The 17,660-nt window shown below is 56.4% G+C and overlaps 7 protein-coding genes across 7 annotated transcripts; 4 read left to right on the forward strand and 3 right to left on the reverse strand.

Annotated features, from left to right (window-relative positions):
• Positions 1-355: 355 nt before the first annotated feature.
• Positions 356-5,383, reverse strand: PHACADRAFT_120708 (uncharacterized protein). Its single transcript, XM_007395637.1, has 9 exons — positions 4,151-5,383; positions 3,974-4,098; positions 3,640-3,903; positions 3,398-3,584; positions 3,164-3,327; positions 2,984-3,109; positions 2,353-2,891; positions 1,824-2,293; positions 356-1,739 (listed from the first exon to the last, which is right to left on the reverse strand). The coding sequence occupies exons 1-9, from the start codon at positions 4,274-4,276 to the stop codon at positions 1,491-1,493; spliced, it is 2,250 nt and encodes a 749-aa protein (XP_007395699.1). The 5' UTR covers positions 4,277-5,383; the 3' UTR covers positions 356-1,490.
• Positions 5,384-5,386: 3 nt separating this feature from the next.
• On the forward strand, positions 5,387-5,822 carry PHACADRAFT_255959 (uncharacterized protein). Its single transcript, XM_007395638.1, has one exon. It carries the CDS (start codon positions 5,530-5,532, stop codon positions 5,806-5,808), a length of 279 nt encoding a protein of 92 aa, XP_007395700.1. The 5' UTR covers positions 5,387-5,529; the 3' UTR covers positions 5,809-5,822.
• Positions 5,823-7,794, forward strand: PHACADRAFT_255961 (uncharacterized protein). The gene has a single exon (XM_007395639.1). It carries the CDS (start codon positions 5,921-5,923, stop codon positions 6,704-6,706), a length of 786 nt encoding a protein of 261 aa, XP_007395701.1. The 5' UTR covers positions 5,823-5,920; the 3' UTR covers positions 6,707-7,794.
• A 1,887-nt stretch (positions 7,795-9,681) lies between these two features.
• Positions 9,682-11,119, forward strand: PHACADRAFT_255963 (uncharacterized protein). The gene is made up of 5 exons (XM_007395640.1): positions 9,682-10,024; positions 10,163-10,320; positions 10,376-10,596; positions 10,656-10,744; positions 10,796-11,119. Exons 1-5 carry the CDS (start codon positions 9,825-9,827, stop codon positions 10,809-10,811), a joined length of 684 nt encoding a protein of 227 aa, XP_007395702.1. The 5' UTR covers positions 9,682-9,824; the 3' UTR covers positions 10,812-11,119.
• Positions 11,120-11,424: 305 nt separating this feature from the next.
• Positions 11,425-13,964, reverse strand: PHACADRAFT_255965 (uncharacterized protein). Its single transcript, XM_007395641.1, has 6 exons — positions 13,593-13,964; positions 13,451-13,540; positions 12,908-13,396; positions 12,198-12,852; positions 11,711-12,140; positions 11,425-11,649 (listed from the first exon to the last, which is right to left on the reverse strand). The coding sequence occupies exons 1-6, from the start codon at positions 13,955-13,957 to the stop codon at positions 11,564-11,566; spliced, it is 2,115 nt and encodes a 704-aa protein (XP_007395703.1). The 5' UTR covers positions 13,958-13,964; the 3' UTR covers positions 11,425-11,563.
• Positions 13,965-14,342: 378 nt separating this feature from the next.
• Positions 14,343-14,919, reverse strand: PHACADRAFT_255967 (uncharacterized protein). The gene has a single exon (XM_007395642.1). The coding sequence runs from the start codon at positions 14,749-14,751 to the stop codon at positions 14,365-14,367; it is 387 nt and encodes a 128-aa protein (XP_007395704.1). The 5' UTR covers positions 14,752-14,919; the 3' UTR covers positions 14,343-14,364.
• A 97-nt stretch (positions 14,920-15,016) lies between these two features.
• On the forward strand, positions 15,017-16,229 carry PHACADRAFT_195409 (uncharacterized protein; the record flags this gene model as incomplete). The annotated part of the gene is made up of 2 exons (XM_007395643.1): positions 15,017-15,023; positions 15,496-16,229. 2 exons carry the CDS (start codon positions 15,017-15,019, stop codon positions 16,227-16,229), a joined length of 741 nt encoding a protein of 246 aa, XP_007395705.1.
• Between the last annotated feature and the right edge of the window lie 1,431 nt (positions 16,230-17,660).

Genomic DNA, 17,660 nt, shown 5'->3' on the forward strand with positions numbered 1-17,660 from the left:
AATCGAAGCGAGGTGTGCACTGCCGCGGACGTTGACCGCAAGTACTCGGAAATGGGATCCTCAGCTGCGGGCACACTGCAGCTACTGGCTGCGCACACGCCTGGCAGTGTTGTCTACTGCGGGATAGATCACTTGCGCATGTCTGGCTGGCTGTAGAAAGTTGGACGAGCTCAGTGCCGGCGTAGTCGATGGGCCATACGAACTTGCCCGGATGATAAGCTGTGCCATCCCTGTGCGGAGTCGGAATGGCTTGAGTTCTGGATAGGCTGACTCAGGGTTGATGTCATTGCTTGCGATGCCTCTAGCCTCGTCTGCTGCACGTGTGAGCTCGGCGCGGAAATAGAGGTCTTGGCCTGAAGCAAGACACCCCGCTTGTGAGCGGACTCGGTGCGGCTGCTAACGGAGCAGGTCTTCGGGATAGTTGTCAGCCGTCATGGTGAGCAGCGTACGCGTCGGGTACTGGTGGTTGCTCGACGCGCTGAAGGCCGAAGGGGACGTTGGCGCGGCCGTGGGCGGTGTGAGAGCATGGGGCGGCATGAGCGGCAGGCAGTGCGGTGAAATCCGGGGCGGGTGCTGACGTCAGACCGCTACAGCGGGTGTGTACGTCGGACTCCAACGACTTCGCCCGCACCCTTATAAAGTCCTCCGAATCCGTTTCACCCCCACAAGCCCGCACTCACCCCTGCCTTCTTTACCCCCTCCGACCTTTCGCGCCACAACCAGCTGAGCAACATGCCTTTCACCGGTTCTGACATTTGCAAGGTACGTTTGCCAATGTTGGTTATACTGGATGCAGACTGCTCAACGCCTCCTCTTGTAGATCATGTTAGTGACCTATATTTCGTTCAACGTGCGGCCTACTGACTGTACACTCCTCCAGCTTGGCCATCGTCCTGCCACCACTCGGTGTCTTCCTCGAGCGTGGATGCGGCGCCGATCTCTGCATTAACATCCTGCTGGTACGTCTCTCCTACAAATGTCGAAGTCCAGGGGCTGACTCTTCCTCCAGACAATCCTGGGTTATATGTAAGCATTCGAAGAGCTAAACGCGAGCTCATCCTTTCTAACTGTCCCTTTAGTCCTGGAATCATCCACGCACTGTACATCATCCTCAAGTATTAGTCGCGTAGTGACCCCTAAGTCACTCGAAGCCCTTTTGCTGTACATTCACGACTTCATGCTTCGCTCTTCCGTTCGCATTGTACACGTACCATATTTTCATGACCTTACTTTCTTCTGTAATAGATAGCCCAGCGTTGTATGTAATCGATATACCCTTGGGTTGCCCATGGACGATTACGCACTCTCGTTCGTCCGAGGTCGGAAACGATTTAATGCCTGTAGCAGACTCCACAACGTCCCCGTCTGAGCTTGTGCCTGATCTTCTATGCTTCTGCCGGCGGTACTCTCGGGCTTGTCCAAATGCGTCGTTGCTCTTAAGTGAGCCGCAGGACAGCAAGGAGCATCTATCTATACAACGCCGCATATTTTCATTCTTCGTCTCCTTCCTCACTCTCCTCTTCGCTCTCCTGAGCATCAAACTGCTCAATTAGTTTCTGACCCACAACCCAACAGTACCTCACTCCCTCAAGAACTGAGGTCGACTTGACACCTTCACCCTTGGCAGCGGGGCTTACATGCCATTCTCGGATGTCGTCCTCGTCCACGATATCGTCCTGGTAGAGCGCAGCAAGGACCGGGCCAAATATCTGGATCCGAGGCGACTTCGCACAATGGTACTGCAGAAACAAAACAAAACAAAAAACAGGAACGAAATCAACGTTCGGGTTCCTGACTACAAAGAACCAAGGGCGGAGGCGTACCTGGAGGATTTCGACGGTCTCCACCGGGTCCACACCGCCAATCTGGTTGATGAGCGGCCCCCAGCGCTCGACGAGCCGCACGGTCTCGCGCCTCTGGACGGCGAGCTCGCCCTCGGCGGGTATGCGCTCGACGATCGCGGCGACGACCGCCTCGCGGACCTTGCGCAGGTCGACGTTGCTCGCCATGCGGAGCGTCTTGAGCTCGACCGCGGCGTTCTCGACGCTGTGCCCCTCCGCGAACGCGCGGTCGAGCGACTGCGTCACCTCCGCCTGGAACTCGCTCTCCGCCGCAGCCGTTGAGAGCGCGGCGATGCTCGACTGCGTCGCAGTGGCGACGTTCGAGACGGAGGAGAATGACGAAGTGCGTGAGAGCGGTGCGAAGGAGGAGACGTCGCTCTCTTCCCCTTCGTCCTCTGAAGAGTCCGATTCGTCGGCCTCTGCTTGGGCGAATAGATCCGCTGCGGTGTCTCCTAGGAACAATTAACCTGTTTAGTGGCGTCTCTTGTCGCCGAACATGGCGGAAACATACCAATCCGTATCAGCCGTTGATTGTTGAAGCGCTCAACCTCCTCCAGCTCCTCGTCATCATCGGACGGACCTCTCGGCCATACAATGGCTTTTGAGCCTTGACCCAGGATGGCGGTATTGTCGCCTTGGCCTGAAAGGCAGATGTCAGCGCGCAGGCTGCAGTGGTGCAAGCACAGCAACGTACTCTTCTCGACCTCTTCCCACTCCTCGTCACTCTCTTCGTCCTCTGTATCCCCTCTCCGTCTCGACACCCTTTCAAACGACCTTAGACGCGCGCCCTTTCCGAGAATGACGCCATCACCGACAAGGCACCCGCGCTCAATATTGCTGCCCTCGCCAATGCGGACGCCTCTGCCAATAATACTTTGCTCCACAGCAGTGTCGGCGTCGATGTGCGTATCATCGAACACATAAGCGCGCGAGAGGGTGACGTTCGGACCGATGGTGCAGCGCTGGCCGATGACGCTCGCGGTGATGACGGCACCGGGCGAGACGGTCGTGTGCGCGCCGATAAGCGTGTTTGCGTTAACTTTGCACGTTCTGGAGAGACGCAAGCGCAGTTAGCGACGGCGCGAGCGTCCGAGGCGGGCGTCGACGGGAATCTTGAGAAGCGCAGGCGCTCGAGGACTTACCGGGATAGAACGACAGAGTTATCCTTCGCGATGTAGGTGTTTCCGCGCAGATATTCGTAAGCGTGACCGCCGGGATGGTTGTCGTCCGGCACGAGTGGGAACGTCCATCGCGACAGTATGTCTTTGCTGCGGTGATCTCGTCAGGAAAGATTTCAATGCAACATTCAGAACGTAACATACCTGACAGAGTCGTAGCTCCGTGTGTCTGACACGCGGGAAGCGTACCCCTCTTTGATGACACAACAATAAATATCTTTCATGAGAAGATCCGAGGTCAGGACACCGTGTACGAAGTCTCGCCGAATGTCACCGTAATCGAAATTGTCTTGGAATAGCGAGGGAACCTAGGCATAAACGCCGGCTGTCAATTTGAGAGCGGATATCGGGAATGAGCGTTCTGATGAAATAGCGCACCTCAACGGAGCAGACGTCTATGCAGCAGTCGATAAGATCGTTGCGAATTTCGACCTCCGGATGCTCGGCAAGCACATCACGGGGGATCCGCACACGTCTCGTGGGTGGGTAGCCCACGGCGGCTTCGTAATGCAAGCACTGGGAAGTTTGAGAATCGAGCACAAAGACGCCATAATCTGCTCTTGACCTGGCTCACAGCGTCTGTGAGCGCGGCAAGAACATTCCGGACGGGAAGAGCGCACCTTGTCCGGTGCACCGCGCCGCTTTCCTTGACCACCATGGTCATGATTGCGTCCTTGTTGACTCTTCTGCGTTCTCTGTGTATCCGGACGACCTCGTCTATCCGTACATTGCTGACCAGATCGCCCATGACCAGCACGAAGTCAGACTTGATAATCCCATGGGTATAGATGTCACGCATGGCGTCTCCGGGAGTGAAGGTCTCTTTAGAGGTGATAATCGGCACAATCTTGATCCCTGCGGTCGGCTCAGACCATTTTGAGGCTCTAAGACGCGAAAAGTAGCGCGCGGCATCAGTAGGCGGCCATACAGGGCGAGGGCACAGCGAGGGCATACTGGATGGCACTCTTGACCTGTTCGGGGTAGGACCGGCAGATGACAAAGATCTCGTGCACGCCAGCAAGCACCAGACTCTCAAACGTCCAGTCGAGCAGCGTCGCGTTGCAAACTGGGAGCAGACACTGCCATGGTTCGTTGAACACTGAGAGCACGCGGAGGGACGGGGATGCTTACTCTCGGTTTGCCGAGGGTCAAGGGCCGGAATCGAGTGTTGAAGCTGTCGGCGAGGATGACCGCCTGTAGGTCGTCCTCTTCTCCGGCGAGGTTTTTGTCCTTGCTCGCGGACGATTTTGGAGGCATTCTTGTGCAGGCGGTAATGAGTGCAGATACGTTTTCCAGTAGGCGCCACGCTTTGACTCGGGTATCAGGCGCCTAATATCAGGCGTCGATCGCGTACTGATCGCGGCTGCCTTTTGTGGCAATCTGCCCGCCCAGGCGCTTGGCCGAGGCGCGCTGCGGGTGTCGGCTTGTCCTCGCCCTCGAACACGCCGATGGTGCACTGCACGCGTCTCCATCACGGTCTCCCACCGGCGGCGAAGCGACAGCGTCACCATCGACCGGTCTTTACGCAAAGCGGCGGCGGCGGCGCCAGGCGTATGTCGTCGTCCACGCCCTGTTCCAGATTGGCGCGAGGGACCCTGCTCGAGTCGCAAGAAGAGTCTATCAGGTGCTTATTGTGCCGCCATGCATCTCCGTTGCCCGTGGTTGGGCGCACACTGACGCGGGAATCTTGGCGCACATGTCCGGCGGCACTCCTGTGACCCGCGCTGGGAAGGGCGAGAAGTCAGCCCACTATTTGAAGGCCCAGTGCGGGCGGGGCCACGGGAGCCTGGCATTAAGGCGACCGTGGCACACGGTGCTTTCCCTCCAGGGTCGGACTCCTCGGTCGCAGACCAAAGATTGGTCGCCCCAACCTGGTGATTGAGCGATTTTTTGCTGCATACGCCGAGCTGAATTCTGACGAACCTTGAGCGACTCCGGACGCCTGTCTCAAACAGCAGGCCAGCCAGGGTCACAGGGATATTGTGGCGGCTGCGAGGCGCGCGAGACGCAGCCACCGCCGCGGTGTTCGCGTTTGTGCTGGAATCGGGCGACGCGCGGGAATGGAGATCTCCTCAGATGCCGTGCCCGCGCCCTGCGAGTGTGTTGCGCTTGGTTCGCCGGCGCTGTCCTCTACGCAACGCAGTGCGTTCGAAGCCTGCAGCGTGCGGGCGATCTCATCTGCTGTGCCCTGGAGGCGTCTGCGGCGCCTGATATGACGCCCTCCACGCCGCCGACCCTGACTGAAGCGCCCTCCGAAGCCTTCACGGGAGAGGTTGACGGGCGGCAGTGCCTGCTCTAGCGCTCGGTAGCCGTCCAGATTAGCTCTTTGTACCTCTCGAGCGCACTGTTAAGCGCGGCCGCGGTTTCCCAATGCGCCCCGTATTTATTGACCACCGTGGATGCGAATACTTCATGGCCCCCTCCTCTCCGACACCTCTCCACGGATTCCAGCAACGCAGAATACCCGTCCTTCCCATCCACTACGTCGGCCGTGGTGGCAATCTCACCACATGGAGCGTACTGGCAGCCCCGTCTTCGAACGACACCCCTCCCTCTACTTCCCCGATGGAGATATCGTCCTCTGCGCACCCAAGGCCAACGGCGACGTCCTCGCCTTTCGAATCGACAGAGTATACCTCACCCGCAGCTCGCCCGTCTTCCGCGAATTGCTATCGTCTCCACCAACGGGTAACATGACGGAGGTTTTTGAGGGAGCACCGGTGCTACGTTTGTCGGACGATGCTACTGAGCTTGCCAACCTTCTTGAACTCCTCTACAACACCGTGTGAGTTTCTTAATTAAAGACGTCGGGGCGCGGCTGTACGGTGCTGATGAGCCAGTGGACGTCTTTGTAGTACGGTGTCACTCCAAAGGCTTGATCCGAGCTCGCCGCTACGCGCCATGGGCGTTCTCCGCCTTGCGACCAAATACGGCATGGACCCTCTCCGGAAGATCATCATGCAGTGCATCCAGTCCGACTGGCCACAGACGCTACAGGAGTGGGACTACCTGCAGGCCTCAATCGCGCACGCGCGCGAGCTCAAGCACGCCGCCCCATCTATGATCATGGATCAGACCTCGGACGGCACGGGCCCGTGCCGGAGCCCGTACGTCGACGACTCGTACCCAGAGCCGGCGTCCGCGATCCGCCTCGCGGTCGAGTTTGGCCTCGCGGGCGTGCTCCCCGCCGCGTTCTACCAGCTCGCGATCATCGATCCGAGTGCGGACTGGGACGAGTTCCGCGACGCGGGCGACGCCGCGGCGGCGTGGGAGCACCAGTGCGCGCTCGCGAACGGCGGGCGCACCGCGCGCTGGACGCTGCTCGACCGCGCGAACCTGATGCGCTTCCTTCGCGGGCGCACGAAGCTCGACGAGTGGCTCAGCGACATCGAGGACTGCCTCACGTCGTACCTCGGCACCGCCGAGTGCGTCGACGTCTACCACTGTGAACGCGAGCGCGGCAACTGCCGTCGCCAGTTCCTGCTTGAGGGCCCCGGACGCACACGCCCGTTCGACCCGCTCCAGGCGACGCGGCACCTGGTCAACGTCATTCCCAACTACCAGCTCTGCGGGGCGTGCGCACGGCACATACGGAGTGAACTGCTGCGGGTACGGCAGGAGATATGGGATGAGATACCGACGATGTTCAATCTTCCTATGGGGCCTTCTTCATCGTCTGCGTCGTGACTCGGACCTTTTCAGTGACTTGTATTGTACATATACCCACGAACTGCTGTACCGCCCGTGTACATGTAGTCGCAACCGTGTCTCGTGTCTGCAAAATTATGGTAGATCTGTACAGTAACTAGCATTTCCATACATGTTACAGCTTGGATTGTTTCGGATTTTCTATGTATGTAACATCCATAATCCCCTGGCACGGAGTGTCAGAGAACATGCATGCACACTGATCAAGTTACACCACACACGTTCGGCCGGAACAGCCATCACTTCACATCCGCGCCAAATGAGACTTACACGAGCATATGAAAACAACAGAGTACACAAGCGATACCATGGGACATGCGGCACGATGCAGTGTGAAAAAAGATGAGGGTATTCAATAGGCAGAGTATCGCCAAATCGCAAACTATTAGGAGTGACTGACAAACGGATGCGCGAGTTACGTGCCTAGTAGGTGAGCGTACGATCATCATAAAAAGAAAACAGCGCCAACAGACAGACCCTCCGATGCTACTATAAAACATGCACCGGTAGCGTCGCCGTTGTAATAACCCGTCGTCGTAAAGTAAGAGCGGTGAGCGAATAATGGTAAAGAGAAGGCATGGGGAACAGCGGCGACTTGATATAAAAAAGGGGGGAATCGCAAGGCAAGTTCCGGAAAACCAAAGATAAGCTGCGAACTTGAGAGGAATGGGCATTAGAGCGATGGGACAGTCGTGAAGGGTCATCAACAAGAAAGGAGAAAGAAAGCGCATCGCAGGTATATAGCGCCTATGCGGCAGCAGCGACCTGGGGCGCGGCAGCATGGGGCGCAACAGCAGGGGCCTCAACCTTGGGCTCCTCGGGTGATGCTGGTGCCTCGGCAGCGGGTGCGGGCACAGTCTCCTGGTCCGCAGGGTTCTCCAGGGGCGCGACGGGAGCAGGTTCCTCAATCTTGGGAGGAGCATCATCCTCGGCCTCGGTGACCTTAGCAGGGACAGCAGGCTCCTTGTGTCTGGGCTTGAAGAAGTCACCGACACGCGCAGACAGGCGGCGGCCAACCTTGGGAGACTTGGGCTTCTCCTCCTTCTACCAGGTGACCCGATCAGTCGTCATGATAACAGATTGATAGGGCGCCAACATACCTTCTCCTCTTTGGGAGTCTCAACCGAGAGGGCAGGCGGTGCCTCAATGGGAGCAGCTTCGGCCCTTGGCTCCTCAGCAGCGGGAGTAGCAGTCTCGCTGGGGATAAGTGTCAACATGCGGCATGTTATAGCAAATAAATTATCACTCACGTCTCCTTCACGGGCTCAGTAGTCGCAGCAGCCTCCTCGGCGGGGGCGGGAGTAACCTCAGCAGGCGCCTCAGCGGTCTCCTCGGCGGGAGCAGCCTCCTTGGAAGTCTCCTCGGCAGCCGGGGCGGTAGCGGGAGTAGGCTAAGATAGCAATTTATGAGTGCGATTCATGCCATATGGTGTAAGTACATACCTCTTCCTTCTTCTCGGTCTTCTTCTTATCAATTCTCTCCTTCACCTTCTTCTCACCGTTCTTGAAGGGGGCAAGAAGCTTGGCGAGGATACCGGGGCTCTTTGGCCTGTCCGACTTCTCTTCCTTCTTGGGAGCCTCCTCAGCCTGTACTGAGGGTGAGCACACCCTGTGGCCATAGAAGAAGAAAAATCACATACAGGTTTAGCCTCCTCGGTGGCAGCAGCGGGTTCAGCTGGAGCGGCAGGGGTCTCGACAGCCCCTTCTGTGGGAGCAGCAGCAGTCTCAGCAGCGGGCTCCTGGAAGACTATGTCAGACATGTCTAAAGGTATGTCACGCGACATATGAATGCTCACATCTACCTGGGCGTCCTCCTTGGGAGCTTCAGTGGTAGCGGGAGCGGTCTCTTCAGATTTGGGCTCCTCAGCAGCGAGAGCAGCAGGAGCGGGCTCAGCGGCGGGTGTCTCGGTGGGCTTGATCTCCTCGACGGGAGCAGCAGCAACGGTCTCAGCAGGTGCAGACATTACGATAAACTAAGGAAGTGTCGTGAGCTAGATGCGAAAAAACGCGTTAGCTGGAGCTGGTCTGCGACAACAAAGAGGGTCGTTATGAAAGCGTCGCGACGAGCACGGTGGGTGAAAAGAGGAGAGTGAGGAGACTAGGAAGAAAAACACGCACGATAATGGGAATGGGCTGAGAAGAGAGAGACGGGCAGGGCTGGCCTATGCCTGAGGTAAGAAAGAGCGAGACGAGAGAGGAAGAGATAGGGAAACGAGCGAGAACACGGCGTCCTACTTATCCCAAAACGTGCAGGTCACAAACAAAGCGAAACAACGCATCTCACACGCTAGATCCCCTTTCGGCCATCTCCCGTCTCGTATTGACAACACAGACTGTGACTCGACTACCCTCGTAGGCCCTCCGGGCTACTCTACGACCGCTTAGGGTTGCTCAGCACGGACTCTGGGTTGTTTTTGATTTTTTCTGAATTTCTTTTGGCCGTGCTGCATGGTAGAGCAAAAAAAAGGTTTGTATGGTGGGACATCAGCTGTCGTCAGGTGCAAGACCGACAGAAGGGCCCCGACGTGTTCTAGCGCGGATCGCGAATCACAGCGGAGTCAAGCTCCGTCAGCACTTTAATGTCTGACTTTGCGATCCACCTTCGCCTCAAGCAACTCCAGCACGCAGCGCGGTTTCGCGTCAAGCCCGGACTGAGCAAGCCAAACTGAATGAGCTCGTCTTCTCAGTCGCTTTGAACACGAGGCGTTGCGCAGGCAACGGGAACGGCAGACGCTCGGGCCAATCGCTTATTCTGTTTTCCCACGCACCCTGTTTTGAGCCCGTGTCTCATCAGAAGACGTTAAACATAAAAGAAATATTCTCGAGTTCTTATGTCGCGCAGCTCCCTCAGCCTGCTCAACGTCTGCCTCCTCGCTCAACCACCTGCACGTGTCGTTTGGCTCCAAGTTCAGCATCATGGTTTACACACACTCTCCCCAATGCCCCACAATCAATGAGGCCCAGCGCCACCTCCGGTCGACCCATGGAAGCTTATATGCACAGCGGCTCACCTCCTGTGGTGCCCATTGCCCTCGCCTTATAACCCAGTCGTCTGGCTGCTCTACATCCCAGGGACAACCCTTGAAGCCATTCTCGCGATGTTCTGGGTAATCGCGCCGTTCTTGACGTTCTCTGCTTTTCTGCTACTACTCCTCGTCTCGCTCTCGGTGCCCATCATCCACAGCATCTATCTCTTTCGCCTCTCAGCGCACGCCGCGACCAGCTTGCTCGACGCCGCTGCTTCTGGTGTCGTGCGCTTTGGAGTGTGGGGGTATTGCATCTCAACAATTGACCTCTCGTAAGCACCTCTTCTTTCCGCACTTTATCCGCCATCAGCTCTGACGCATTCACGTCCCATTCAATATCATGCATGTACTTATATCTGGTCCCTGCATCTCTTCGGCACCGCTTATTATCCTGTCTTGTGATCCTCAAGCATCGTCGGTCTGAACGATGACAGTGCCGGCTCCTGTTCACATCCCAAACTCGGTTACACCTTTGACAGCAACGTACAAGCGGCGCTGAACGCCAGCGGAGTCAACGTGAAGTCCATCAACAAGGCTCTAACTGCGGCCTTAGTCCTCCACCCAATCGGTACGTGACCCCAGGGTCTCGGTTTATCCAGACGCTTACAGGTCATCCACCACAGCATGTGGCTTTAGCTTCCTAACCTTGCTCGCGTCGTTATTCATTGTCCGCTGGCGCACGGGCCTCTCGCGCGGGGCGTCATTCCTCACCCTTGGCGTCGGCTTGTTTACCGCCCTTCTCACGACTGTTGTCTTCCTCGTTGACGTGATCTTTGTGGCCATCGTCAAATCTGACATCAAGAAAGACACGGACGGCTCGGTGACAGGCGCATGGGGAAATGCTGTACGTCTCTCCGCGTCCCGAACTGCCCAGTGGCTGATTGATCTCCGCTGTTTGCACAGGTGTGGATGGTCCTCGGCGCGACTGTCGCGCTTTGGGCAGCCCTCGTGGGCGTGTGCGTCGGGCTATTCAGGGGAAGACGCAAGCCGCGGTACGCTCTCCTTCGCCACATGCGCCCATTTGTTATTAATAGACGCTACAGAGGCACCCGCTACTAGACGATTGCACGCTTGCGATAAGTCAAGCAAATCCACCATAGACCATAAATGACGACAGACCCGAGATAATCTTTGATCGGCGCATCGCGCCTAGCTTGTAACGATCACATGCACCAGACACCTACCCTCCTGCTACATCACATATTTTTGGACATGGACCACCCCTTGTTTGTGATAGACTTAGTGTTTTTTTTTTTGTTTCTGATAGTTCCGACGTGCATGCGAACCGGACTTCTGCGCGTCACCTCCATCGCCCGAACGTGGAGTGTACCATACGTATCGTGTTTTCCGTATCATGTACTTTTGCCCAGATTTCAACAGATCCGGGAATTACGACGTCGAAAAATTTGTGTCCAAGTCTGCGGAAGATATTGTGACGTATCGGCGGGCAACGTTCAGCGGCGTTCGGTGCCGAAATACATGTAATGCAGCGGCGACCGGCGAGCGGACACACAACTAGCCGTCGGTCGGACTTTGCAAAAACAGCTAAAGAAACGGACGCTTGAAGACGGGGTACAGCCCCGGAGCTTAAGTAAGGGTCGAGGGCGCTGAGCGAGATGCGGCGGTGACATGACACAACCTCGGGTATATGAAAGAACGGACGCCGTGCGCAGAGCTCACGATGATCATTGCGGTGCAGCTTCTGTGCAAGTGGTGAGCGAGCGCTACGTCGCACGGACGCCGTACCAGGCCTCAGACACGCGCCAACAGGGGTGTGAAGTAAGACGAAACCGATGCATTCGGACGACGATTTATGCCGCAGAAGCAGCTTTTGCGCGAGCACGTACGCGAAGGCCCTTGGCCTTCATGCTCTTCCGCTTCAATTCCTCCTTCGACTCTGCGGGAACGTGCAGTCAGCACTGTCTCTTGCATAATGAGCTCCACGAGCGGAAACGTACCCTCGATGATCGCCTTGTCCGCCTCATCATCGAACGCAAACGCCGACGCTGCCTCGCCCTCCGGCTCGTCCGCGGACTGCGCGGCAGCCTTCTTCGTGCGCCTCTCGACCTTGAACTTGGCGACGAAGAAGCCGTCCATGTTGTGCACATGCGGGTAGAAGCGGCGCGTCATGCTCACGCGCGGGTCGAACGTCTTGCCGCGGTAGCTCTTGAAGCCCGGCACGCCGAACTCGAGCCCGGTCTCGACAAGCTTCACGTTCGGCCGCTTGCGCAGCGCGTAGTCGACAACCGCCTCGTTCTCGTCGACCGTCACGGAACAGGTCGAGTACACGAGGTATCCGCCCGTCTTCGAGTCCGGCTGCACGCTGTCGATCGCGCAGAGGATGAGCTGTTTCTGCAGGTGTGAGAGGAGGGTGAAGTCGCGCTCCGTCTGCACGGAGATGATTCAGCGTCGCGCAGAAACTCTGTTTTACCCTAGACTACGCACTTTGTTGGTCTTGACGCTGGCATCTTTGCTGATAACACCGGTACCACTGCATGGCGCATCCAGGAGGACACGGTCAAACCCACCCATCACCTTCGGAAACTCCCGACCATCGTACGAGCATACGACGACGTTCTTGCATCCAAGCCGATGTACGTTCGCCGTGAGACTCTTCGTCCGCGCCTTGTTCAGCTCGTTGGCGAAGATGACGCCCGTGTTCTGCATGAGAGCCGCCATGTGCGTCGTCTTTCCTCCAGGCGCACTCGCCATGTCCAGAACACGCTCGCCTGGTTGCGGACCTAGCGCAATGACGGGCAGGAAAGACGATGCGGCTTGGAGCATGTAGTGCCCCGCAAGGTACTCAGGCGTTGCGCCAATCGGCACACTGCTTTCGAAAACTTGCAGGCCAACGTTGGTCCACTTGCCGATAGGCTCGAGATTCACGCCACGGTTGATGAGGGCCTGCGCAAGGTCTCGTCTGCGGGCGCGGAGAGTATTCGTGCGGATAGTGACGGGACGGGGAACCTCGTTCGCCTCGAAGAACTCGATCGCCTCAGAGACGGGAAAGAGCTGGAACAGCTTCTCGCTGAGGAACTCGTTGTAGCCGTAGTAGCTGGCAATGTCAGACATGAGCTGCGCCACATACTCTGACCTTGACCTGCATACATTAGCATTTAGCTATGCAACCAACGTGGGAAGTACACGATACGCACCGTCCTTTCGCCGCATGCTTTCTAAAGTTGTTCAGGATACGAACACATTCCCGCATCCGTCGCTGTACAACATGGACCTGTGGGCCACCCGCCTTCTTCTCCTCCTCCCGCTCTTCCGCAGTCGGCAATTGAAACTCGCCACCCTCCTCAACCTCAGCACCATCCATGTCGTCTTCTGGTGGCTCGTGGTCGCTGGCGAGCTCCGCTTGGCGCATCTCCTCGGCGTCGAGCTCGGCGTCACGCGCTGCCTTGGCATCCATTGCTCGTGAGCGAGCCTCCATGTTCGCCATCGTGATAGGGCCGTCTTCGTCGTTCTCATCCTCGTCAGTTTCAGAGTCGTCTGAACCAGTAGGTATAATCTTGGCAGGACGCTCTTGCTGCTTGGACTTCTTGCCTTTTAGGCGGACGGGAACCGCCTCTTCTTCCTCTTCTTCCTCCTCGTCCGAGCCGAGGTCAAGCTCTTGAACCGGTCCTCTAAGGGATTCATTCCTGTGACACTGATTAAGGAAGATGCAAAACAGTTTATGAGTGATGCAGACGCACTCGTCGTCTTCGTCTTCCACATTGAACTCGTCCAAATCGCCCGTAAAACTCTCGAGGCCCCCTTCCTCGTCGCTGTCGCGGAACAATGATCTTCACATACAAATTACATGAGAACATGACATAGAAAGACATGGGGACATACCTTGCTTCAGTCTTGACGTCGTAGCCGTCATCCACATTCTCCCAGCCCTCACTGCTTCCGCTCTCCATAACCTCGTCCTCATCCTCGTCCTCGTCCTCACTCTCCTCCTGCTTCTTCTTGACAGGTGCCTTGGGCACAGTTCTGCCCTTCTTCTCATTACCCTTCTTGGCATGTCCCTTCTGCGTCTCCAGCTTCGCCTCCTGCTCCTTCAGCTTCTTCGTTGGCCTTTTGCTCGCGGCGCCCCCAGCATCGTCTGCGTTCGCCTTGCGCTTGCCAAGTTTCTTCGCGGAGGGCCTGCCCGCCTGGCCGTTGGCTTCTGCGAAAGGCTCGGGATTTCCCTGCTTGTTCTTTGCGCGCCGCCCCATCGTCCTGTCCCAGGGAGAGCGAAATGAAGAATTCAGTAAGCGCCTGCCGCAGAAGAAATTTAGTGAAGGCGCCCGGTTTGGCAGGCGCTGTAGATCACGAAACCTTCGTGGCGCACTACAATTCACGGATGCCGACGCACACAAACGGGCCACGCGGAACCATCTGGGTAGAAAGGTTGCGCATTTCGATCTGGTACAGAGCAGAGAGCACAGGTAAAGTATTACACAACATACTATATAGAAAGACAGATATGGTAGCAGCGCAGCGTACAAATTTACGAATGCAGACATTTGCTGAAAAGAAGTCGTCTACGCGTTATGGTCGATAGCAAGGCTACATGGTTATATTTTAGGCCACCTCTCGTACAAAGACAGAAGACGTGCGACATACCTTGAAGGGCGCAAGTCTACTTGAAGGGGCAGGTGGGAGCGTGCTTGCCGCGCCAGCCACAGTGGCAGCATTGAGGCCCTTGGCCACTGCCTCCATTGTCCACAGGAACTTGGCAGTTGGTGGCACGTGCAGCATTGAAAGGCGCGGTAGTGTCGTTGACAGCGGCAAGAGTGATGGTGGTGCACATGACGAATAGCAATTTGTTCTGGTTGGGTTGGTGGGCTAATTGCGGATTCCGTGACGGGGGATTAGAATCGGAGTGGTGGGAGATGAGGAGCTGGGGGCTCGGAAGTACTGGTATATATACTTTTGCGAGCTGAGGTGTGGCCGTCCTGATTGCTAGGCCAATCACTCGTGGCTTGTTCACGCTTTGGAAGCGCGATATGCGAACCCTGAGTACCATTTCAGGACGAAATCGTAGCATGGCCTGTGCTTATGCTGCAAATGGCAGCCTGGGGCATGGAGGGACTTAATAGCCTATGCATCAACGCCCGAGTGTGGCATCCGAGTATAGTGGCTCTCGGGCGCAACGCCATATGATCGCGTTACCAGGAGAGTATAGTGTACCGGAGCAGAGGCCCTGGTGCGAGCCATGTGCTACATTATGACTCGCTTGCGGCGGTTACTGAGATTGAGAAGAGCATATGGGATGGGGGTAGTCCGACAAGATGGGCAGTTTCTCCTGAGGCCTGGCAGCGGTACTTTCCCACAGAAGTACCCTAGAAAGTGTCAGAACTGGGCGATTACGTCATTGCCCTGTACGGACTAATGGGGATACATCACATGACCCCCGATTATGTTGTAGTAATACGGACTAGATTACTCATGCTTACTGTACACGCTTACATACAGGTAGTACCATAGGTCCCTTAGCGGTATCAGGAGTCCTGACTCTCATGTATATATACTGGCCTTGTAGCACAGAATAAGATAAGAGTTCAGTCGCACTTTAACAGGTTATGAGCCCCGGCCTCACGGCCACTCTACCCCCACTCTACTAGTCTCATTGCTGAAGAAGACCCCTCGGGAAACCTCGGTCCCCTTCACCCAGTTTTAACAAAGTTTATCCACGCAGTTTACGAGTAAGTCTCGTTGCGTACTAGTGGCAGACGGAGCGCTCACGCGTTCACTCCTGCGTAATTTCTAGTGCCAAAGGATTTGCCCGCTCGTCCCCCTCACTCCGTTTTCCAACGGTATAAGCACTCCGCCGGCTACGCGCCTGCCTCCGGCAACGCCAACGACCCCGTCGAGACCGTCCCGTACGGTAAACGCCGCGGCAAAGAACTACGCCCGCCGACTCCAGCGCTCACTCTCCCGTTCCCTCCGAACTCACACGAGGGTAGGCGTCTACGTCGCGAACAGTTCCGCGAGCGCTACGCAACCGACAAGGCCGACTTCGAGCAGCGTCTAGCTGCACGCGAAATCCAACAGGCGCGCGCCGGTCCGTCTAAGCCGACACTCGAGCAGCGTCTCGCTGCAATCCCACCGGCAACACATACGCCGATCGCCCCGAAGCCGATACTCATCGACTTCGACAAGCACACTCCCGCCGACCTCGTCCGCATCTTCACACCGAAGTTCGACGGCACGCTCAAACGCCTCGACGTCTTCGAGACTCTCGAGCTCGACGACCTCAACTCCGATCGAGTCCGCAATCTCCGCCGGCTCATCGAGCAGCTCACGCGCATCAAGCGCTGCCTAGCGGACGTCTGCAACGTCGTCAAATACGAGGAGTGGCGCAAGTGGGAATTAGGGTGTAGAGAAATAGGGGATATCTCGTTCAAAGGGCTACGCAAGAACAAAGCCCGGATTGTACAAGCGCTCAGCGCAGTTTACGTGAACGGATATTTTGACGCGGTTAGGTTTTACGAGAACAAGTAGATACTTTGTATACAACGCTATTGTAACAATCAGAGAAAAGTTCTACTCGGAAACCTGACTACTGTGTGTTTATCCTAAGCGACAACAAGAGTCGTAGTTTAACTGGTTCCTTCGTCCAATCCCAACTCTATCCACCTCTCGGCTAAATCGGCTTAGCTGGGATAAGTGGTTCGCTCAACAGCGTTCACAATCACTACCTCTCAGGAGACAGATACGGTACCTGAAACCGTAGAGACAAAACAGGAAACCGTCGCAGAATTCAGACAGCGACTGAATATACTAGACGACATAGAAACAGACTGGGAAGCATTAACAGCACACGAACAATACGTCGAAGTGTTGCTAACCCCGTTCTATTTTCACAAGAACGTTCTATTTCAACAACCGCCGAGCTATAACGCTACTGCAGAGTTAACAAACCACGACGAAGACGTAATCCATTTCTTCTTCCCCACAAGCTCCGACACATATTCGGAACCATACGCTTGTTACCTCGACCAGGAAGATATTGCGGAAGATCTATATTATAGACCAATCAATCAGACATACGATCTCGCATTCTTGGAAGAAGATTGGGAATCACTTCGAGCGACACGAGCCAAATCATACGAGCTCGATCTCAGTGATTTCTTTTACGACGTCGGTTTAACTCCGAAAGAACGTGAAACCCTCTACGCATACACTCGCCTCCTCTTCGTACACGATAACAATGTCATCCTCTTCTGACCCTACCAAGCTCGCCACATCTACCATCCCGCAATTCGACGGAACCAACTATAAAAAGTGGTCCGACGCGATCCGAGCCTTCCTGCGCTACCAGGGCGTCTGGTACTTGATCCAGGGATACGGCTCCACAGCGACCGTTCCAGTCCCTGGTCTTGCCAGACCAATAGCTGCAACAGGTACACCCACGGCTACGGAAATCTTAGCTCAAGCTGCATGGGATGAGAAAAACGACAAGGCGCTGGGCATCATCCAGCTCTACGTCGCGCAGAACCTTCGTCATCTCGTCGATGACAAGTTCTTGGCCCTGGACGCATGGACCGCGATCAAGGCCGGCTACGAGAAACCCGGAGCGGTAGGCGCATTCGTCGCCTTCCAGAAGCTGTTCAATGCACAGCTCTCTGACAGCTCCGCGCTCGGCCCGCAACTCGACGCGCTCACAGAGCAGTCCAACCAGGTCAACGCGGCGGGAATAGAAGTAAAACCTCAGCTTCTTGCCCTGCTCATGATAAACGCTCTCCCAAAGTCGTACCAGACCATCGCTGGTACAATTCTCACCACGCAGACTGATGTTACGCTGCTCACAGCGGCGCTCATCAAGCCCAAGATTGTCGAGGAGGAACAGCGCCGCGTCGCGAACCGCACTCAGATTGCGCGCGTCTCGAAGGCGCCCCTCCTAGACAAGAAATGTGAGAAGTGTGGTCGCAA

Source organism: Phanerochaete carnosa (assembly GCF_000300595.1).
Source record: "Phanerochaete carnosa HHB-10118-sp unplaced genomic scaffold PHACAscaffold_5, whole genome shotgun sequence".
NCBI classification, from domain to species: Eukaryota; Fungi; Basidiomycota; class Agaricomycetes; order Polyporales; family Phanerochaetaceae; genus Phanerochaete; species Phanerochaete carnosa.